Genomic DNA, 24219 nt, shown 5'->3' with positions numbered 1-24219 from the left:
TCAAAAACCCAGTATATGCAGAGGAAACAAGTCCCAGTGTCATTGTCAATGGCTTTTCAGAAAGACTCCGGGCCAGCCACATTCAGAGAAACCGGCCACATTCAGAGAATCTGGTTGGATCACGTGCTCGATCAGTGCCAGTTCAACTGGCCTTGGTGAACTCTCATTAGATCAGTCCCCTTGTATCAGTGGGTGATCGGACCCCTCGCGGTCCTGATTTCCTTTTTCATGTTCTTCCTTCTTCTGCTCCTCATTTGGACCTTGGGGGGCTCACTCCAGTGCTCCAATATGGGTTTCCGTCTGTATCGCCATTCATGGTCGGATGAAGGTTTCCTCTGGTCTTGCCTTCTTTGCGCACATTCTCTTTCCATCTGCTTCTCGTTTGGACCTAGGGAGTTAAGTCCAGTGTAACACTGTGGGTCTCTGTCTCTAACTCCATCCATCGACAGATGAAGGTTCTATAGTGATAAGCAAAATATTCATCAGTATGGTTATAGGCCAAGGCTGGTTCAGGCACCCTCTCCTCTGTCCAGAGAACAATCTGGGGATCTCTGCTTGGACTTGGGATACCATTTATAATCAAGTCTCTTGTAAACCCTAAAATGACTCCCTTAGTTGAGATATATTCTTCCCTGATCCCATATCCATCCTTCCTCCCTCACCCCATCCCAGTCCACCGAGCTTTCCCCATTCCTCCCCTACTCCCTTCTCTCTAACCATCTCCCCTTCCAACAACCCTCCCACCCCTCCATACACCCGAGGTTACCTGGGACTCTTGTCTATTTCCAATTTCCAGGCAGATAACTACATGATTTTCATCAGGTTCACCTTCTTATTTAGCTTCACTAGGATCAAGAATAATAGGCTCAAAGACCTTTAATTATGTCTAGAATCCACTTATGAGTGAATACATACCATATTCCTCTTTTTGGGTCTGGCTTACCTCACTCAGTAAAGCGTTTTCTATGTCCATCCATTTGAATGCAAAATTCAAGATGTCATTGCTTTTTACCGCTGAGTAAAACTCTAATGTGTATATGTTCCACACCTTCTTTAACCATTCTTCTATTGAGGGGCACCTAGGTTGTTTCCATGTTCTGGCTATTACAAATAGTGCAGCTATGAACATAGTTGAACAAATACTTTTGTAGTATGATAGGGCATCTCTTGGGTATATTCCCAAGAGTGGAATTGCTGGGTCCTGAGGGAGGTTGACTCCCAGTTTCCTGAGAAACCGCCACACTGATTTCCACAGTGGCTGCACAAGTTTGCATTCCCACCAACAGTGGATGAGTGTTCCCCTCACTCCACATTCTCTCCAGCATAGGCTATCAGTGGTGTTTTTGAGTTTGGCTATTCTGACAGGTGTAAGATGGTATCTCAAAGTGGTTTTGATTTGCATTTCCCTGATCGCTAAGGAGGTTGAGCATGACCTTAAGAGTCTTCTGGCCATTCGACGTTCATCTGTTGTGAATTCTCTGTTCAGATCAGTACCCCATTTTTTAATTGGGTTAATTAGAGTTTTAGTGTGTAGTTTCTTGAGTTCTTTGTATATTTTGGAGATCAGACCTTTGTCTGATGAGGGGTTGGTGAAGATCTTCTCCCAGTCAGAAGGTAGCCTTTTTGTCTTACTGATAGTGTCCTTTGCTTTGCAGAAGCTTCTCAGTTTCAGTAGGTCCCATTTCTTCATTGTTTCTCTTATTGTCTGCCTCTTGGGGTTCTGCTTAGGAAGTGGTTTCCTGTGCCTATATATTGTAGACTACTTCCCACTTTCTCTTCTAACAGGTTCAAAGTGGTCGGATTAATGTTGATGTCTTTAATCCATTTGGACCTGAGTTTTGTGCATGGTGATAGATATGGATCTATTTTCATTCTTTTACAGGTTGACATCCATTTATGCCAGCACCATTTGTTAAAGATGCTTTCCTTCTTCCATTGTATACCTTTAGCTCCCTTGTCAGATATCAGATGTTCATACGTTTGTGGGTTAATACCCGGGTCTTCTATTCGATTCCATAGGTCGACTTCTCTGTTGTTATGCCAATACCAAGCTGGTTTCAATACTGTTGCTCTGCAATAGAGTTTGAAGTCAGGGATGGTAATGCCTCCAGAAGTTCCTTTATTGTATAAGATTGTTTTGGCTATCCTGGGTTTTTGTTTTTCCATATAAACTTGATTATTGTTCTCTCAAGGTCTGTGAAGAAGTTTGATGGTAATTGCATTGAATCTATAGATTGCTTTTGGTAGAATTGCCATTTTTACTATGTTGATTCTCCCAATCCAAGAGCAGGGGAGGTCTTTCCATTTTCTGGTATCCTCCTCAATTTCTTTCTTCAAGGACTTAAAGTTCTTGTCAAATAGGTCTTTCACTTCCTTGGTTAGAGTAACCCCAAGATATTTTGTGCTATTTGTGGCTATTGTGAAAGGTGATGTTTCTCTGATTTCTCTCTCTGCTTCTTTATCCTTTGTGTATAGGATGGCCACTGATTTTTTGGAGTTGATTTTGTAACCTGACACGTTACTAAAGGTGTTTATCAGCTGTAGGAGTTCTTTGGTAGAGTTTTTGGGGTCATTTATGTATACTATCATATCGTCAGCAAAAAACGAAAGTTTAACTTCATCCTTTCCAACATGAATCCCCTTGATCTCCTTATGTTGTCTTATTGCCATTGCTAGAACTTCAAGCACTATATTGAAGAGGTATGGAGATAGTGGACAGCCTTGTCGCGTTCCTGATTTTAGTGGAAAGGCTTTGAGTTTCTCTCCATTCAGTTTGATGTTAGCTGTCGGCTTGCTGTATATTGCTTTTATTATATTTAGGTATGATCCTTGTATCCCCAGTCTCTCCAACACCTTTATCATAAATGGGTGTTGAATTTTGTCAAATGTTTTTTCAGCATCCAATGAAATGATCATATGTTTTTTTCTTTCAGTTTATTTATATGATGGATTACATTGATAGATTTGCATATGTTGAACCAGCCCTGCATCTCTGGAATGAAGCCGACTTTATCATAATGGATAATTTTTCTAATGTGCTCTTGGATTCGGTTTGCCAGTATTTTATTGAGAATTTTCGCGTCAATGTTCATAAGTGAGATTGGTCTGTAATTCTCTTTCTTGGTTGTGTCTTTGTGTGGTTTTGGTATTAGGGTAACTGTAGCTTCATAAAAGGATTTTGGCAATGACTCTTCTGTTTCTATATTGTGTAATACATTAAGGAGTATAGGTATTAGCTCTTCCTGGAAGTTCTGGTAGAATTCTGCATTGAAACCATCTGGTCCTGGGCTTTTTTTGGTAGGGAGATTTTTGATAACAGCTTCTAATTCTTCGCGACTAACAGGTCTATTTAGATTGTCCACCTGTTCTTGGTTCAACTTTGGTATATGGTACTTATCTAAAAAATGTCCATTTCTTTTACATTTTCCAACGTTGTGGCATATAAACTTTCGTAGTAAGATCTAATGATTCTCTGAATTTCCTCTGTGTCTGTGGTTATGTCCCCATTTTCATTTCTGATCTTATTAATTTGTATGTTCTCTCTCTGCCGTTTGATTAATTTGGATAGGGGTTTGTCGATCTTGTTGATTTTCTCCAAGAACCAGCTTTTTGTTTCATTGGTTCTTTGGATTGTTTTCTGTGTTTCTATTTTGTTGATTTCAGCCCTCAGTTTGATTATTTCCAGTCTTCTAGACCTCCTGGGTAAATCAGCTTCTTTTTTTTCTAGAGCTTTCAAGTGTGCTGTTAAGTCTCCAATGTGTGCTTTCTCCGTTTTCTTTAATTGGGCACTTAGTGCTATGAACTTTCCTCTTAGCACTGCTTTCCTAGTGTCCCATAGGTTTGAGTATGTTGTGTCTTTGTTTTCATTAAATTCAATGAAGACTTTAATTTCTTTCTTTATTTCTTCCTTGACCCAAGGGTGATTCAGTAGTTGACTGTTCAACTTCCATGAGTTTGTTGGCTTCCTGGGGGAAGCATTGTTGTTGAATTCTAATTTTAATCCATGGTGATCTGACAAGACACAGGTGGTTACTAATTTTTTTGTATCTGTGGAAGTTTGCTTTTTTTACCGAGTATGTGGTCATTTTTAGAGAAGGTTCCATGAGCTGCAGAGAAGAAGGTATATTCTTTCCTATTTAGGTGTAGTGTTCTATAGATGTCTGTTAAGTCCATTTGATTCAGTACCTCCAATAAATCTCTTATTTCTCTCTTTGGTTTCTGTCTGATTGAGCTGTCCATTGATGAAAGAGGAGTGTTGAAGTCTCCTACTATTAGTGTGTGTGGTTTGATGACTGCCTTGAGTTCTAGAAGATTTTCTTTTACATATGTGGGTGCCTTTATATTAGGGGCGTAGATATTCAGGATTGAGATTTCCTCCTGATGAATTGTTCCAGTTATGAGTATGAAATGTCCATCTCCATCTCTTCTGATTGATTTTAGTTTGAAGTCGATTTTGTTAGATATTAGAATGGCCACACCCGCTTATTTCTTAGGTCCATTTGCTTGGAAAACCTTTTCCCAACCCTTTACTCTGAGTAGGTGTCTGTCTTTGTGGTTGAGGTGTGTTTCTTGTAAACAGCAGAATGTTGGATCCTGTTTTCGTATCCAATCTCTAAGTCTGTGCCTCTTTATAGGTGAATTGAGTCCACTGATATTAAGTGATATTAATGACCAGTGGTTGTTGACTCCGGTCATTTTTTTGGGTAGTAGAGTGTATGTGTTTTCCTTCTTTGAGTTGTGCTTGTGAAGGGTCGCTAGATGTTTGAGTTATTGTAGGCAGTGTTGGGAATGTTGGATTCCTTGGGTTGTGATTTTCCTTCTAATATTCTCTGTAAGGCTGGATTTGTAGCTACATATTGTTTAAATTTGTTTTTATCCTGGAATATTTTGTTTTCTGTGTTGATAGTGAACAATAGCTTGGCTGGGTATAGTAGTCTGGGCTTGCATCCATGGTCTCTTAGTTTCTACAGTACCTCTATCCAGGACCTTCTGGCTTTCATGGTTTCCATAAAGAAGTCTGGTGTAAGTCTGATAGGTTTACCTTTATAAGTTACTTGACCTTTTTCCTTTGCAGCTCTTAATATCCTTTCTTTAATCTGGATGCTTTGTGTTTTGATCATTATATGACGAGGGGATGTTTTTTTCTGATCCAGTCTATTCGGCGTTCAGTATGCTTCTTGAACCTTCATAGGAATATCGTTCTTTAGGATGGGAAAGTTTTCTTCTATAATTTTGTTGAATATATTTTCTGGACCTTTGATCTGCAATTCTTTTCCTTCTTCTACTCCTATTATTCTTAGATTTGTTTTTTATTATGTCCCATATTTCCTGAATGTTTTGTGATGAGAATTTGTTGGATTTGTTGTTTTCTTTGGTCAGAGCGTTTATTTTCTCTATGGTGTCTTCATAATCTGAGATTCGTTCTTCTATCTCTTGTATTCCATTGGTTATGCTTGTTCCTGAAGTCTCTGTTTGTTTACTTAGATTTTCCAAATCCAGCCGGCCCTCGGTTTGTGTTTTCTCCACTGCCTCCATTTCAGTTTTCAATTCTTGAACTGATTCCATTACCTGTTTGATTGTTTTTTCTTGGTTTCCCAGGGTATCATTTAGGAATTTACTCATTTCTTCAAACTTTTTGTTATATTTCTCTTCCATTTCTTTACTCATTTCTTCCATCTTTTTGTTATATTTCTCTTCTATTTCTTTAAGTGAGTTATTCATACCCTGTTTAAGAGACTCTATTGCTTTCATAATGACACTGTTTTCCACTTCTTCTGGAATAGGGTGTTCAATTCCTTCTGTCGTAAGATCGCTGGGATCTGGTGTTTTCATGTTGTTTTTCAGATTGTTGGAGGAATTCTTGCCTTGGCGCCTGCCCATCTCTTCCTTCAGATGCTCTCCAATGGCTCTTCCCTCCGCTGAGTCTTCTTCTACTGGATTAGTGCCCCTTGCTATCCAGGAATCACTTTGCCTGCAGTCCTACCTTGCTGTAGGCAGGCTATTAAAACAAAGGAACTCCCTCCCATTTGCACTCACTGCCCGTCCCGGCCGCGGTGCCCACCCAGGCTGAGTTGGAGGAATTTAAGCCCCGAAAAAGGGAGAGAGGAAGGGTAGGGGTTCCAGGCAGAAAGCCGGGATGGCGTAGGAGTGGCAGTAGATTTATTTGCTGAAGATGTGAGCATCTGGCCCTGCCTCACTGCCAGCACTGTCTCTGTCTCGCAAGTGAGCTTCATGCGGCCTAGCACATTAATCTGTAGAAATCTCCCTGTCTTCTGCATCAGCACTAAACATACTAGTAGGAGATATTAAACTTGTAAATGGCAAAAAAAAGTTTCAAACATTCTCCTGAAGTTATTTTTTAGGTCAATTTCTTCTGCTTCATTTATATTTGGTTGGTCAAGTCTTGCTGTTGTAGGGTCTTTAGATTTTACTGGTGTTGTATTACTTTTGTGGTGTTGTGTATATTCTTACCTTTTCTACAGGTATGGTTGGGGCTGTCTGAGATTCTGTTGATTAATCTTCTAGGTGTCAGTGAATTCAAAATTCAGATGGTTGTTCCTCTTGGTACAGTCAGTGCCACAGTTCTAGTTACTCCATTGGTTACTCTGTATTCCTGGAGATAGCTCAGCACTCCTGGGCTTTGTTCTGCTCCCTTGGAGTTTGCTGTCTTAGGTTTACTTTGGCCTAGGTTACTGGCTTTGAGCTGTTTCTGTAAATCTGGTCTGGATCCCCTCCTGCCAAAGTCTTTAACTTGGAGTTGGTCCTGCAAAGATCTCTGAATCTGGTCTACTGTCTTGGAGTTCCCAGACTTGCATGCACCCAGAACCACAGAGGACCTGGCTCATGCTTACTCCCTCAAAGGTCCCAGATTCATGCTTGAACCCTCAGAAGTTTCAGGTCCTGCCTAATTTTTTTGATGTTCTAGACCAACACCCAGACCCATAGAGGTCCTGGCTCAGGCCTACACCCTCTGAGGTCCCAGACTCATACCTGGCCCTGCAGAGATCTCTGGTTCCTGCCTACTTCCTCAGAGGTCCCCGATTCATGTCCAGACTGGCAGAGGTCCTGACTCAGGCCTAGTTCACCAGGGATCCTAGACTCATGCCCAGACTTACAGGGTCCCAGCTTAGGTCTACTCACTTGAAGGTCCCAGATTCACATCTGGATCCTCAGCAGGCTCTGGCTCTGGCTCATTCGCTCAGTGGTTTCTCCCCTGTACCGGTTCCAGTGGAGTTTGTCTCCAGTCTGCTCTGGATCAGGTTTCTGACTCAGTCCTGGTCTGCCAGTATCTCAGGACTGGATTGGCTTCTGGCTCCCATGCATGGTAACCTTTTTAATCCCACTAAGTCAATGGTTCTCATCCCAGGGACCATGACCCCAGTGTGGGGGCAGTAGAATAACCTTTTCATGGAAGTCACATCTCAGATATTCTGCAGTCAGATATTTACATACAGTTCATAACAGCAGCACAATTACAGTTGTGAAGTAGCAATGGAAATAATTTACTCTATGGGTATTTGGTTGCACATGTGTCTGCTGACCACATGTGTGCAATGCCCACAGCAGCCAACAGAGAACTTCAGATCATACAGAAAAATTAAAAATAAGATAAAATAGAATAAAGATGCTGACATATTTATTGACATTATGAGACAACAAACCTCCAAAGATACAATTGAATTAGTTTTCTGTTGTCCATCTACTGCCAGGCATGTATCCTTAAGCCTAGTTTTCTTCCCTAGTGAGACTCCCTTGGAGGAAACTAAGATTTCATTTGCAAGTGGTACTTACTCAATTGGAGATAGTTTCTGGATTAGGGATGGGAGCATGTGTTTACTTTCCCCTTCAGTCTGGGATGCCATCTAGTGCAGACTTGTGTAGGCCATGTGAATGCTGCCTCTGTCTCTGTAAGTTCATATGTGTGTTGATCCTGTTTGTGGGAACTCTAGCCCGAGTTACATATCCCTGCCCCCATTTGAGGTGCTTATCTGCAAAGAAAACATAATAACTTCCCTCTGCTCCTGGAGTTGGGGATGGAATTTTGAGTGCATGGTGACCGTTCCTTGATCCCTGCTGGGGTCAGGTTACAGTCCCTTCACAGCCCCCTCCTCATTTGGTGCCATGGTATAAAAGCTAGCCCCAGCAGAACAATAAAGAAGCTGTTCCACCTCAACCTCGTGCTTTGTGCATTCATTCAACCTGAACACCCTCTGCCGAGATTCTTGGTTCCAGCCCGCGCTGGCACAGCACCTATTGATTTAGACAGCTATGTTTCCTTGGTGTCCTCCATCCCTTCTGGCTCGTACACTATTTCCTCCTCCAATTCTGTAGGGTTCCCTGAGCCCAGAGAGGAGTGATTTGTTGGAGGTATCCTATTTAGGACTGAATGTTCCAAGGTCTCTCACTCTCTGCATAATGTCTGACTGTAGGTCTCTGTATTTGTTCCCACATGCTGAAGAAGGAAGCATCTCTGATGATAGCTGAGCAAGACACTGATCTATAAGTATAGCAGAAGGTCATTAGGAGTAATTTTATTGCTATGTTCTTTTAATAGAATAGTAGTATTTGCTTTTACTCTAACTACCAGGCCTATCCAATCTCAAATCCTTGGTCACCCAGCAGTGTCAGGTATGGGTTACTCATGTGGGATTCCACATTGTATGGTGTAAATATGCTTTATTACCATTGGTTGATAAAGAATCTGTTTTGGGCCTATGACAGCGCAGAATAGGGCAAGGTGGGAATTCCAAACAGAGACAGAAGAGAAAAGAAGGCAGAGTCAGAAAGACTCCATGTAGCTGCCAAAGGAGAAAGATGCCCTTTGGAGTCTGGAGGAAACTTGCCAGTAGGCCCCAACCCCATGGTGATGCACAGATTAATAAATGGGTTAATTTGAGATATAAGAGCTAGCTAGAAATATGCATAAACTAATAGGCCAAGCAGTGTTTTAATTAATACTGTTTCTATGTGATTATTTCAGGTCTGGAATGGCCAGGAAATGAACAAGCAGTCTCTGCCTACAAGTTCCATCTTGTGGTTGTGGGTTTTAAGTCAAATCAGACATCAGTGGTTACTCCCACTAAGTTTGTGCCACTTTTGCACTAGCATATTCTGAACAGACATTATTGTAGATCAAAGGTCTGGTGGCTGGTTTGGCATTCATGTTTTCCTTTTGGTAGCTTGCACAGTACCTTCCTGTGCCAAAGATGCCAAGATGAAGGAGAGAAGGCTCTATGTAGGCACCAGTTTGACTTCTCCATGTTCAGTGAGATGTGTAGGTGTTGTCTTCAGCAACTGGGCACTTCTAACAGTTTGTGGAAAGCAACCTATACAGTCTTGGTAACCCAATTTTGGCACCAGAAGCTTCATTTGGTAACAAGAGATGCCCAGTTGGGGTTCTGTTTACCCTGTTCTCTGATAATTCCTTTTAGATTACCTTCACATATGTATGTATTTTAGGAATCTCCTACTGTATTGGGTTTCCATATTATCATTCAAATGGCTCTAAGTTTTGCTGTTTCTCCCGGTGTGCCTTTCCTAGTCCCCCTTTTTCCTCCCCTCCCCATTAATCCTCCTGTTACAGACCCCAAGCATAACCCCCATAACTATCTATCCTATCTCCTTTTCTAGGGACCTCTGCCTGCCGAGGCCAGGCCCTCACTCAGGTTCAGGGCATGTTTAGACACACATGTTGGTGAGACTTGTTAGATCTCATGTGGGTGCCTGGCAACCACCAAGTGTAGAGATATTCTATGTAAGATTTTAATGAAATTAGAGTTTTGACAATATGTGGATAACAAGATGTTCCAACCATCTGCTTTCAGGGTTTCCCTCTGGAAAGACCTGGAGATGGCTTTCAAGTGATGTTGGGAGAAGATGAGGCAAGGTGGCTGATGAGATCTGCATGCTTATTTTTTCATCTCAGCACCACAGAAAATAACTTTCTTCTTTTCTTTACCTGCAAATGAAGATGTCATCATGCTCCATAAGAGGGACTGAAGGAAATCCCACTGACATCAACCACACAGTTCAACATGGTGTTGGGCTTTCATTTCTTAATAATTTCATAGTATAAAACCCATCAGTGAACACTACCCTTCATCATAGAGAGTAAGTCTGTCTAATCTACTGTGATGTGTGTGTGTGTGTGTGTGTGTGTGTGTGGTACCCACAGAGGCCAGAAGAGGGAGATGGATCTCCTGGAGCTGGAGTTACAGGTACTTAGAAGTTGTCTAATTAAGGGTGTGATAAACCAATCTTAGGTCTTCTGATGCTCTTAAGCCCTGAGCCATCTCTCCCACACCCTGTTACTTTTTTTTACAATAATTTTATCCTCAACCCAAATGGAATTCTAATTTTTAAAATAATTTTTATTGGTTTTTATTGAGCTATTTATTTTTCTCTGCTCTTCTGCCTTCCTATCCTCTCCCCTTCTACTCTCTTCCATGGTCCTCAGGCTCCCAATTTACTGAGGAGTTCTTGTCTTTTTCTACTTCCCATGTAGATTAGATCTATGTATGATCCTCTTTTTTATCTAGGTTTTCTGGGATTGTGAATTGTAAGCTGGCTTTATTTGCTTTATGACTAAGAGCCAAGTATGAGTGAGTACATATGATATTTGTCTTTCTGGGTATGGGTTACCTCACTAAATATGATGTCTTCTAGATCCATCCACTTCCCTGCAAATTTCAAGATGTCATCATTTTTTTCTGCTGTGTAGTATTCCATTGTGTAAATGTACTACATTTTCCTTATCCATTCTTTGGTTGAGGAGCATTTAGGTTGTTCTCACGTTCTGGCTGTGACAAGCAATGCTGCTATGAACATAGTAGAGCACAAGTCCTTGTGATACACTTGAGCATCCTTTTGATATATCTCCAAAAGTGATATTGCTGGGTATTGCTTGAGATAGGTTGTTTTCTAATTTTCTGAGAAACTTGCATACTGAGCAAATTCTAATGACTTCACAATCCTATCTGTGTCAACTCACAACACCATGATGTAATTGATAAGAAAATGAGATTTTGGGCATTGACACTGAAAGAAGACTGACAGGAACGTTTTCTCATTGTTACAATTCAGTACTACTCCTTGAGTGTAACAATTCATTCATGAAATAAAATTAAAACATATTCTGCTCATAAAGTATTTTTGCTGGGGCTGGAGAAATGGTTTGGCATCAAGAACATACATTACTCTTGCAAAAGTCTTGAGTTCAATTCCTAGCACCCCCATTGGGCAGTTTAAAACTCCCTCAAAGTCCAGCTCAAGGGGATTCAACGCCCTTTTCTGGCCTCTGTGGCCAACTGAACTCACATGCACACAGACACCAATATACACATAATTAAAAATAAAATAGATCTAGGGGTGGGATGTCATGCATATGTCCCTGATGCAAGCCACAATATTATACAGTAACTGCTCAGTCATCTTTTCTCGAACAACTTACAAGAACCAAGGGATCTGGTAAAGGCTGAACCAAAAGGCAAGGCTTTTTGGCAGTTTCCTTTGTGAACAAAGTGTCTGTCCTTCGCTGTAGATTTTTTTTACTGTAGCTAACTCCCTTTCTGTTACATATTTAGGGATTAATTCCCACAGTTTTCCATTTCCAGGCCTTCTTTCTCTCTACTAGGTAAGTGTGGAGATCTGCCTTTCCACAATTTTCTTTATCAGCAGGCCTTTGGTCAGTATTTAGACAAGAGCATCCCATCTAAGATATGTGCACAGATCTCCAAGGATGTAGAATTACCACCAGCCCTACCTGCTGCTCTGGTTTTAGCCCACAACACCCACAATCAGAATGGCTGATAACAGCATAGCCCGAAACTGATAATTTAGAGCCCTGGGTCTCTTCTTCACTTAGAGCAGTAAGTCTAACTCCAGACCTGGGTCCATAGTAATACAGCATCCAGAATACGTGCTATCTGATCAAGAGCCATCAGCTTCCCCTAGGTTGCCTAGTTACCTTGCAGCCTCTATGAAGACTGGGAGAAAAGAACTAGTGCACTGATTTAAACAGTCCATGCCCTATTCATAATTTTACCGAAAATAAACTCCTTAGGTCTTTACTAACCACCTAAAATGAAGTGTAGCACACTAACCACCCCCTCTAGAATTCCCTGATGATTTATTCTTTCCTTAACTAATATGATATTTAAATATTTATTTATTAAAACCTTTTCATAACAAAAAGAGACAGGTTGGCTCCTAGCAGCAGCACTCTACTTCCTCCAAAGAAGGCAGAAGTCAAATGGGCACACAACAACGTCCATTCACAGTTCGCTTCAACTGCCAAGCACTGACCATTGGGAAAAACTGCCTCTCATCTAAGCTAAAGATCTCCTGACGTGGACAGAATCACTGGAATCAACAGCCTAGCTGCTCAGGTAAAGGTAGACTTGTCTTCCTACAGATTTATTAGCCCTCAGGATCTTCTGGAACCTGGCAGGTCCTACACCAAGCAGCAAAGGCAAATGTCACCTTCATGACAATGGAGGAGCCAAAAAGAGTAGCTCTGGGTGCCAACCAAGTAAGTTCTCTGACATTTTTAAATCAGTAACTCAATTAAAATCTTATGTTATGATTTTTCCTCACTTTAAGAGACAAGCCACGCCCACTCCCTGCGGCCCCCTCCCCTCCTCTCGCCATCTTGATTCTCTCTCTGTTCCCTTTGTCCCTGCCCGCTCCCTCTCCCACTCCACTTTTCTCTTTGTGTCCTCTTTTTTCTCTCTCCCTCTCTCCCCCCTCACCCCTGTTTCTCTTCTTTTTGTCTTCTCCTCCATAACTCAACTAATAAATATTTAACCTCATTCTACATGTCGTGTCTATTCATATTTCTGTCTCCTGTCTACCTGCCTGCCATTTGTCTCCATTCCTGGGACTTGCCACCGCTCAGGTCTGGCAGCCATCTCTGCCTGGAGCTGGCTGCTCCCAGGGCCCACTGCCTGCTGCTACATGGCTCCCTACCACCATTTGGGGACCTACAGCATTTCTGCTGCCTACTGCAGCCGGAGATCTTTATGAATTTTTAAAAAATCATAACACTAACCACCATCCCCCTCTAGAATTCCCTGATGATTTTATTCCTTTCTTAACTAACTTTCACCATTACGCATTACGGACTTCACCAGATGTGTACTAGCCACCCACATGGATCTCTCTCTCTCTCTCTCTCTCTCTCTCTCTCTCTCTCTCTGTGTGTGTGTGTGTGTGTGTGTGTGTGTGTGTGTGTGTGAAAACTCTTGTCTGATTTTATCTACTCCTTGAACCTGGTAGGACTGGGGAATTACTGGTTTTAAGGGTATATATGACTGGGAGCACTGATAATGGGTAGAACTAAGGACAAGGAGGAACGATGGAGAATTAAGGAACAAAGTAGAACTAAGAACGATATAGAACAAGGAGAACAAGCAGCAGGTGGAACAATGAGTAATGATGGATTGAAGAGAGAAGAAAAAAGAAACACAGACAGATATTTCCTGTTGTGAGTAGATTTCTTACCCCTCAAATCGTTATCTTCTAATCTCTAGCCCCCTTTAGCCTTTAACTGAACTCTGGAAGGGAGTCCTAAAGGTGAAAATTTTAAGACTTCCTGAACCTCCCCTTGTATTTGGGGAACTGTATCAGGCTCGAGTTTATGCAGGTCTGGTCCGTGCTGTCACCACTGCTGTGAGTTCATATGTGCAACTGGCCTGCTCTGTCCAGAAAACAATCTTCCCACCACAGTTACTGAGCTAACGACATCAGATACCTGTGGGGAGGGGAAGGGAAAGTTGGTTTTCTTTAAGGGTGTTGCCCACAGTAGGTTAACCACATCATAGTAGAAGTTCACATATCCAAGAGTTTAAGGACAGCACAAAACATAATTGATGAATCAAAAACAAACAAACAAAAAAAGAACACAAAAAGGGTAGGTTTATCTGGGAGAAATTGGGGAACGTGGAATGGACATAATACATTGTGCAAAATTCTTAAAGCACAATAAAATGAAAAAAAACCCAAGAAAACATTTAACTTAGTTAAACAGCAAGAGCATTAACTGTAGGGTTTTGAAACTATGAGCAGTTTATCAGTGATAGTAGCGCATAGAATTGATTTGAAAGATCAATACCATGCTGGAGACAGATTAGCCTAAATGCTTCAGAATTTCTTTTAGCACAGAAGAAAATAAAATCTCATTGCTCAAATCATTTACTCTTTGTACATTTTCTGTCCCTGAGTACTTTTCTTGAGTTGTGTTCCAATGTCCTCAGGGCACACAGAAAATCACAAGCGCAATCACAATGAAACCATTGCGGAGACCATTTTAATGTGAAATCTTTGAGTACCTATGTGTTTTTAGATTCTGAATAGGGTGTGAGTTTTATAATGAACAATTGGTCTACTTATCTGAGTTCAAATCTCCCACAGAAAGTGAAGATGACTCACTGAATTCAATTTTTTATTTATTTATTTTTCATTTAAAAATTAATTCCTCCCCTCCTCCCATCCCCCTCCTTAAGTTCTCCTCTGCTGCCCAAGGACTAGCACCAGTATTCCTTGAACCAATCCAAACACAGAAGGGAAAGGAACACCACCAAACTCACAAAGTCAGTATTATTTTGATACTCAAGCTGGATAATGATAAAAATACCCTCCATACCAGTTTTCTCAATGAACACTGTAAAAATTCTCAATGACATTCTTGCAAGTTGCTGGGCATGGTGGTGCACATCCTTAGTACCAACACTGGAGAGACAGAGGCAGTCAGATCTCTGTGAGTTCAAGTCTGGTCTATGCAGTGAGTTTCAGGTAAGCCAATGAGACTGTTTCCAAAAAAACTCTTGTGATTTTATTTCAGGACATACTTATGGGGGATAAATGGATGGTTTAATCATTAAGTGTGCTGACTACTCTTGTAGAGGACCTGAATTCAATTTCTAGCATTGAAGTGGCAACTCATAACCATCAGTAGCTCCAGCTTCAGAGGATCTCTTGTGGCTTCCACAGGCACTGCTCATATGTGCTTAAACACTCGCATATATAACTAAAATAATACAAAAGAAATTTTAGCATCTATTTGTTTTAGCATGAATTTGGACATACATGACTGTGTGTGAATATTGCGTGCATGGGGACACACATTCCACAATAAACAAGCAGAAGTCAGTTCTTTTCTTCACTTTGTGCATCCCAGGGATTGAATTCAGGTCCTCAGACTCGTCAGCCAGTGCCTTTACCGGCTGTACATCTTGCTGGCCCTCAGAGCTCAAAAAAGAATAGAATGAAGAGTGAATTAGAAACCCATAATCTCAACATTAGTGATTTCCAATGAATGTACAACAGTTATGGATTTCATCAGAAATGTATACAGCTCTGTAGGAGTAACGGGTACACTGATAATATTTAAGGGCAAAGGAGTAGATTAATTCTTTTTTTTTGTAATTTTATTAAATTATAAAAAGTTTCCATTTACGCCCCTCCTCCCAACACCCTCCCACTCCCCCCCTCCCTCTCCTCCTCCCTCTTTGTCCCCTAGGGAAGTCAGGGTCTCCTGCCCTGTGGGAAGTCCAAGTTAATTCTTTACATAAATTCAAATATAACCAGAGGCATTAAGAAAGTCATGCAAACAGAAACTTCCATGGTGGCTGTTATCTGTTACTGTGTCATCTCAGACAACAATTCCAAGTGCTTGGGTCCATTTGTAGAAATGATACTTAAAAAATAGTGGTTTGAATAGCTCAGAAACATAGGGTAGATACAAACATGACTGGAAAAAAATGAAATGACTCCTAATGATATTCTTCTGTACTCATATTGGTGCCTACCCCAATCTTCATCAGACAGGCTGCCTCCAGCAGCTGGGAGCAGCAGATGCAGAAACTCACAGCCCAAACATTAGACAGAGATGGAGGGAGGGAGGGAGAGAGAGAGAGAGAGACAAAGACAGAGAGACAGAGAGAGGGGGGGAGGGAGGGAGGGAGGGAGGGAGGGAGGGAGGGAGGGGGGGGAGGGAGGGAGTACCCAGGTTGGAGGGGGGAACTTCAAGGAAGAAAGGAGGAGGAACTGTGGGATGCTAGCTCTGTGCTGTCTCTTCTCTCACAGCCCGACACTAGACAGTTACAGGCTGCTTTTCAGGGCCCTACCCAAACTCAAAAGTCACATAGTTTCTCTCATGCCACAAATGTCACAATGTCTCATGCACGTAGCTCAAGGTTGCTGAGGGATCCCAGACAGAAATTAACATTGGAAATCAAGACTTAACAATAGCAATTAGCTGGACCTTGAGCCTGAGGCTGGGACTACATGCAGACCTAAAGTTGTATCAAGCTCTGGCTTTGAATCAGCGCAACACCTGGGAGAATGACCTTGTGTATTTGTCTCTAGGGTAAAGCAGCCTGCATGGAATTCTCTCTGAAGTCTGAAGTTATCTTGTCTGTGTGAAAGACGTTCTTTGTGACTGAGAACACTATGCCAGTCTGAGCAATGTAAGATATCCTGGTGCTATTTCTGTTCATCAATATTTCACACCTTAAGCAGAGAATCATCTTCTGGCCATCCACAGCCATATGTGTGCCCAACAAGTATAAAACACACCACCAAAGGACTGTGCAAAGAGCCCCACAGCTGTTCTTATTAGGGAGGCAGAGCAGTGCTACCTGAGTAAGTTATGGGAACAACCAATCATTCAGTCAACAAGCCCATGGCTTTGCTAAGTAGAGCCCCCTGCGATGCCCGGTGAGGCAGCTTCGCCAGGTAGGACTCTCCAACAGTGTCTAGTGTGTTGGCTTGTTAAACACTGGTTTTCACTGCTGTATGGTCCCACGGCCCTCAGCAAAGACTATTAATTTCTTCAGCCCCCAGTTGTCACACTGTCCTACCAACCCTAACTCCCCTACCTTTCCTGGCTTGTCATCTACTCTATCCACCCCTTTCACAGGTGACCCATTGTGTTAAGCCAAACAAGTGGCCATTCACATTCTTCATTCCCTGCAGACAGGGCCTGCCCTCAGGATCTTAGGTGAGACAACTTCTTTGCAACCCTTGGTCTCCATTGAGTCTCAAAAAGAGCATATTTGAAGGAAGCACCCCCGTTAGCTCATCCAGAAGATGAGATTTTGTTCACGATGCTGCCAACTCAACTGGCTACAATTGCCACGTCATAGGGCTACAAGGCAGTCAAAAGACCACCTAATGACAGAGACATCCTCCCTGCCACCATGGGAACACCAGGCCCTCCCTTCATCCAAGAAGATGACAGCTATGTCATTTAGCTTTTTGCTTGCCCAAAGAAGATGAGAGCTTCATAACAGTGGAGAAATTGTAGAAATTATAGAAGAGATTTTTCTCCTCATGGTTGGACATGAAGGACAAACTTTCCAATTCATACATTCTACTAAGGGGATAGGAGGCCCACAAGGGGAGGGATAGCCCTTCAGATCAAAAAAATTAAAGTTGTGCTATATTGAGGAGAGGAATTTCTTCTGTCACAGAACAGAGAAATTTACAACAGAGACAAAATCCTACAACTCCTAGATGAATTCTGCTTCCCCCAGCCCCTGGGCTTGTGCCGCGTGAGGGTCACATAAATAGACAAGATGGAGTCCGTTAAGATACAGCACCACAGTCCTCTCCGTTACCCCCAGAAGATATGTTTACATTCTGGCTGCGCCCAGAGCTCCCCTCATAGAAGCCAGAAGGAAGAAAAAGAACCATTGAAGAAGGGGCTACTGGAAACCAGGAGGGCTGGTTTTTTGTCATGAGAGGAAGCAGTAATTCCGGAGATGACCACTCCCATCCTCATCTGCCAAGCTAGTGGACCAACCCATCTGGAAAAACTGGCCTACAAGAATTATTGCTGACATACTTGGTGGCCTGGACGTTGCCAACACTGACTAAATGAGTTGGCAAAGCCTGTCAGCAGTGTTCTTGGAACGACCCCAAGCAGGAACTCAAGGCCCACAAGCTGATACAAAAGTGGAAGTCCTTCCTACCCATCAAGACATCTAGCAGTGCTTTCACTGACATCCCACCCAGCAGAGGGGCTGGTACTTGCTGGCTTGGCATGCGCTTCTCAGCTGAGTAGGAGCCTTTCCTACCACACAGAGGATTGACTTGGACTTGTGCTCATGATTCTGCCCCATCATTAGGATGGGTTGAGAGAAAAAGTTTAACTTTAAAATGACACCGATTAAATATTACCAAGAAACAGATCTCCCTTGGGCAGAAATTCTGCCCCTTTTACTGCTTAGGGTACAATGTTCACAAACACCTCAGGGGACCTCTGGAAGTATGGATACACTGGCTTCAGCAGTTCTTTAAAAACCTTGGCTATGTTGCACAAAACATTTCCAAATCCTCAGCCCTCCCTCAGCCCTTAAAATTGCAGGTAGCAAGCCATGGATACCCCACACACATGCCAAGGCTGTTGTAGACAGGAACCAGGAGAGGACCATGAGAGCTGGCTTAGAGCAGCCTCTGAAACTGACAGTCTCCAAACAGCCTCACAATGGGGGTGATGGCTCCTGATTCTGTGGATATGCACCTATGTAGTCTCCACTCAGCCTCTGACCCTGCCACAGAAATTAGGCTGGAGAACAACCTTGTCCCTGGGCATCTCCAATTCCTGGACAGTCATCAGTGTAACTTACTGCCCCTTAGGGGTTCTGTCGTGTCTCCTTCGGGACATACTACTTGGAAAGATGCCAGCCATTTACCATCCACAGACCGCAACATACTGTGCACCAAAACAGACTGTGATGTCTTTTGGAGATGGCCCTAGCCGGTGACAGTTTATAGATAGGTGGCCAGGGGACAAAAGATCAATTTCAGGGGAACCTATTGTTCAGGAAAGCATAGTCATTGAGCAGAATCAGGTCAATTCATGGTCAGTAATGTCCCTCCAAAGCCATAGAGGCCTTGATAACAGTTGAAAGGGAGGCAGAGCCATGGTTTTAAAAGCAGAATGCTGATCAGTCAGAAATAGTATGAGAAAATGCCCAAAAAGTTACAGTAAAGATTAAGGCTTGAGGTCCAATTGGGACACAATGAGGTACAGTATGGACATCGTGGGGACCCTGATGGCTCTGCTACTGTGGCCTCTTATGATGGATGACACTAGGACTCCTGTAAGGACCACGCCTCCCAACACCTGTCCAGGTTCAACAGAACTAGAATAAAAACAGGGAACCAAAAAAAAGCCAAAAACAAAAAACAGGGAACCTGCAGATGATGAACCAGGGTGTCAACCATTTCTTCAAGCAGTATTCGTAAGGCGTTCTGACATAAAGAAGAGGGAATGAAGCAGAATGAGTTAGAAAAGCCAAACTATTAGATGTTAATCTATTGGATTATTTTACTAGTTACTTAAAACTCTGCTTGTATTGCCCATGTTCCAAAATGACTTCAAGTGGAACAAAATGACCTGGAATTGTGGTTGTAAGAAACATGAGTCATTGCCCTGAATGACCTGTGACCTCCACGCAGCTCCTGTGAAATCTTGCTTGCTTGACTGCTCCAGCTTGTGGTCTAGAGTATAAAAAGGGAAAGAAAACTGGACTTGGGGCCAAAGCCTTTCAGGGGTCATCCTGGCTTCGGTCCACTGGGAATTTTCCTCTATTCCACCCCCTTTGCTGGTGGAGTGCCCCAAAACTGCTTTGTCAAATTTAATTCTGTCAAAATCCCAGTCGTCTCAATTCCCACACCTGTGTAAGTTCTGTTCTTCCGGCATCTCCAGAGGACTGTGCATTGCCCTGTGCTCTGCATTGCCAGGTGGGCTCTTAGCCGCCTCCTCTGGAGCATACACAGGCCACTTACAGGCAACACTTGAGTGAGCGCGGTGACGTGGGCGCCTCTCTGAAGCCCACAGCTGTGTCAAGATGACCGACAGTACCTTCTTGTTCAAGGGGATTCCAATGCTGGCTGATTTCATTAGTGTGGAATCTCTGTTGTTTGCTCAGAATTTTTTGGTGAAAAACGATGATGTCATCATAGTGAGCTACCCTAGATCAGGTAAGAAAAGTGTGTGTGTGTGTTTGTGTGGGTCACTTGGGGTATTTTAGGGGTTAATCTATATCTTAGTTACTGTTCTTTTGATGTAAATAAAGGAAGATATTTATTTGAATGCACGCTTACAGTTTCAGGGGGGTTAGCACATAATCATCATGGTAGGGACCATGGTGGCCGACCAGCAGGTATGATACTGTAGCAGTAGCTGAGAGCTCATATCTGACTCACAAATTTCAGGGAAAGAGAGGGGTGGAGACTTGCCTTGGGAGGACTTTTGTAATCTCAAAGCCCATCTCCAGTGATACCCTTCCCACAACAAGGTCCACATGTCCTCCAGCAAGACCAAGCTTCCTAATTTATGCCATATAGCTCCATGAACTGGAGACCAAGAATTCAAACACAGGAACCCTTAGGGGCCATTCTCATTCAAATTACCACAATCTGTATACTTTTTACCATGCAGATTGCACCATTTTATATTTCTTCTAAAAATGCTTATGAAATTTTCAACAAATTCAGTTCCTTAAACCCCATCCTTTTGGGTTGTTAGGAGACATTAACAGGGATTATTGATTAAAATATTAGGCTAAGTAAGTTATATGTTTAAAATTATGAAATAATAAAAACCAAAACCAATATAGCTTAAAAATATTGACTATTTGTGACCAACTTAACCCTTGGCCTGCCTCCCCTGTCCACAGGTTAGAGAGTGGAGCTGAAAATCCCAATAATCTAGTTCTGCTTAAGGGATTCAGGTGACCAGCTTACATCCCCAGGGTACTTATGGAACATGGCCACTTCTTTTACACACAGACAACTTTTTTTCTTCAGAGATTACATGATAGTAGCAGTTTTGTGCTAGGAAACTTGAAAATAGACTCTATCTTCTATCTATCTATCTTCTATCTATCTATCTGTCTGTCTGTCTGTCTGTCTATCTATACATCCATCACTATAGCTATTGCTATATCTATCTATCTATCACTATATCTATCTATCTATCTATCACTATAATTATCTATCTATCCATCCAACTATCTATCACTATATCTATTGTCTAACAACCCATGTACCTACTTCTTTATCTATCATGGTCTATGACTGCTCATGAGGCACAGATTCCTACATCAAGCAAATGTGTAACTGAAAAGACATCTGCACATCGCAATTCTGTCATTGTTAATTCATTCAACCCATCCTGCTTGAGGACTGTGTCTCCCAAACGTACCCCTGGTTTGTAGGTTTCCACTTGCTCTCATCAGTTTCAAAATCTAGAGGTTCTCTCAAGAAGCACACAGTTTCTCCTTTCCAAAGACCTGGGGATGGAAAATGTTAAGAAGGGGAAGGAGATGAGGTGGGCTCAGGGCTCACTAACTGTCAGACACGGAGATGGTCAAGCCCTGAGCACGGCTTGATTTCCAATGGACTCTGCCCTTTCCAGGTGTGTGAGCTGGAGCACACTCCATCTTCCAGGTCACCTTATTTTCAGACAATAATTATTTGTACTTCAATAGTTAATGTCTTCCCCAGTTTCAATTCTTTTCCTGTGATAATAAACAACTTTGGGAAAAAAAGAGTTAATGTTGAAAGCCGTAGGCTTCAGTCTATCACTAAAAGGAAGTCAAGGCTGAAAAGCATGCAAGCTTAGCCACACCACATCCACAGTTAAGGGAAACGAATGAACAGCCTCCACCAACAGAATGGCCCACCAACGTAGTCTGAAACGTTTGGGACTGATGCCCGCCACATACTTTGGGTTCAGATGCTCATGTGCCTACTCAGGGTTGGGAGGAAAGTAGCTGAGACCATGCCTGCAGCTCAGTGCTCCCCACCATGGCAGGAGCTGGATCGAGTCTGCTAGGAGTGCACAGGCAGGAGAGCATGGCGGATTCCCATCTCCAGACACAGAGATATTCCCAGGCCATGAAGTTTGCTGCATGGCATATTGAGCTATTACTCAGATGAAAAGGGTTTATTGCTGCACACTCCTGCTCAAAGTTAAAGCTGTGAGTGCAAAAGGATTTAACTTTCACATAGTCAAATTACATATAACAAAACAGGTATCAAGCAAGAATTACAGTCATAATATTTATATCTACTTTATCTTTATCATAACTAAGGGAAACTATAATTATAAGTATCTATTATTCAACTCCTTCAAAGATCACAGAGGGATATAATATTACCTAAGTAAAAACAAGAAGTGCATTGTAAGCAACTTCCAAAATTCTAGAATTAACAGAGACATTCCACTGCCTGGACAGTCACCCAAAGTTCTTCTGTAACATTGGGGCATCTAATCTTCAGCCTACAGGCCCAGAGTATCTGACAGACTTTTCCACAAAGCAAGAAATTTCAAAGATAGTTCAAAATATTGGCAGTTTGTCAGTCACTTTCTTCTGTGTCCTGCAGAATGTCTGGCAGACTCTTTCATGAAGCAGGAAACCTGAGGGAACATCTCACCTTTTGGGCAGTTCTGAAGTCATTTTTCTGTGGGTCCTGCATATCCAGTTCATACAACATAACAGCAGGCAGCCCAGCCAAGAGCCATTTCTTGCCCAAATGGCTAACCAGTTCCACAGGAGCCTCTTCAATAGCCATCATCCTCTTGAAGGAAACTGGTGCTGCCAGGAGCAAATGTGCCTCATTGTCATGAAAAGTTCTAAGTTCTTAAAACATTTTAAATCTCATATGCTGTTAAGTTTTTGAAAGGTTTGAAGTATATCTATCTAACTGAAATACATCCCTGTAATTCTAGAAAACCTTACTAACATGACTAGAAGCTTGACTATTACAGATGATTATCTATTAACCTATATTTCTTAACTAATATTACACATTAAATGAGCCACACAAACACAGTAACTTAATTAAGAGCAGAGATACATATATAAGAAAACTGACCTTAAATTTTTTATCAAGAAACCAAGATTCATACCAATGTAAAGTATTCATCTCTATAGCATATTACCTTTTAAATGTAAACAAACATTTATAAACAATGTTTGGTAATTTCGTCTTAGTTCTCCTCAAACTGCTTCGTGCTTTCTGTTGGGTGAATTAATTTTAGGCTTCAAGGAGACCTTTTGTGAGTCTTGGACCATCAAACCACATTAATCTGGAAGGGTTCCACAGGTTCTCATCCTTTGTGGAAACAAAAGCTGAACCTCTTTTCCAAAGACACATATCCTTAGACCCAAATTTTAAGTTAAGATACCTTTAAAACATAAATGTTGGTTTATCTTAGAGGACCCCAGAATAAAATATCTCTCTGTAGTCAAAAAATTCAAAGAAAACACAATAATGTACATAATGCAGACTCTCTGTGTATATTACATCTTTACTCCTTTAATCTATGACTGTCAGTGCTCTGTCTCTTTAAAGACTTTACTTTTTAAAAAAAAACATTTGCTTCATTTTATAACTATTTCCTCTCTCTCCCAAGGCTACATACATTTATCCAACACTGTGACCAATTTAGAGATCTTTTTCGTTTGAATCAGTCTTTATTACGTGTCTGTAGTTACTTTCTGACCAGGAGAGCTTTTTAAAAAATGCTTAGTTGGTGTGGCTAGGACTAACTCCATGGTCCTGCCTGCTTGCTCTGCCTAGTCCAACATGGTAGAGGCATGTTCACTGCCTCTGAGAGCTTTGCACTCCAGGGTTGCAGCTGGTCTGTGTTACCACTAAGCAATTTATAACATGCTGCTCACAGACCCCGTTTAAGTGTTCAGTCTCCTGGAAGAGCCAGAGCTGTTCTGTAACTAGCATGAACCAGGAATCTGCCATTTTGAAACCATGCAGTTTTCTGCTGCTAACGCAGATCAGGAAGACTTCTTCTAAAGGAGCTGTGGTGACCCTGCTCGATGCCAGCAAATAGAGCGCATCTGAAAAAAAAAAAAAAAGTTGGTTTCCAAGAAGCTGTGATGAACTCTATTCTTTTGTGTCCAGAATTCCTTTCTAAGGTTTCTGAGGTTTTATGTGGATGTAGCCGACCCCACATTGGTACGCCAAATTGTGATCAGAGGCTGCTTGTTTGCTCCTGGCTGCCCAGACCCAAATAATCACACTGCAACTCTTTTAATTACAACACTGCTTGGCTGCTTGGCTAATGACTCTAGTGTATTCCTAGCTAGCTCTTACATCTTAATTAACCTATTTCTATTAATCTGTGTATCACCACGTGGTTGTGACCTACTGGTAAGGTTCTGTCCAGCATCTGGCATCCAGCAT

The 24219-nt window shown here is 42.0% G+C and overlaps 1 protein-coding gene across 7 annotated transcripts in view; it reads left to right on the top strand.

Annotated features, from left to right (window-relative positions):
- Positions 1-24219, top strand: part of LOC146895955 (sulfotransferase 2A6-like) — a 58994-nt gene that overhangs the window by 19253 nt on the left and 15522 nt on the right. For 2 of the 7 annotated variants that reach the window (XM_087909323.1, XM_087909310.1), the window contains 5 exons: positions 9825-9886; positions 9971-10110; positions 12413-12529; positions 16366-16466; positions 16919-19989. In XM_087909323.1, the coding sequence (XP_087765449.1) occupies positions 19857-19989 (133 nt within the window). In that variant the 5' untranslated portion in view covers positions 9825-9886; positions 9971-10110; positions 12413-12529; positions 16366-16466; positions 16919-19856. Of the gene's footprint in view, positions 1-9824; positions 10111-12193; positions 12387-12412; positions 12530-16365; positions 16467-16918; positions 19990-24219 lie in introns of all 7 variants that reach the window. The other 5 variants (XM_087909320.1, XM_087909333.1, XM_087909326.1 and 2 more) reach the window with 4 other exon arrangements.

This window comes from Myodes glareolus, chromosome 1, assembly GCF_982192425.1.
Source record: "Myodes glareolus chromosome 1, mMyoGla1.1, whole genome shotgun sequence".
NCBI classification, from domain to species: domain Eukaryota; kingdom Metazoa; phylum Chordata; class Mammalia; order Rodentia; family Cricetidae; genus Myodes; species Myodes glareolus.
Note: the sequence above shows the minus strand (reverse complement) of the source record. Positions and strands in the feature narration are given on the sequence as shown.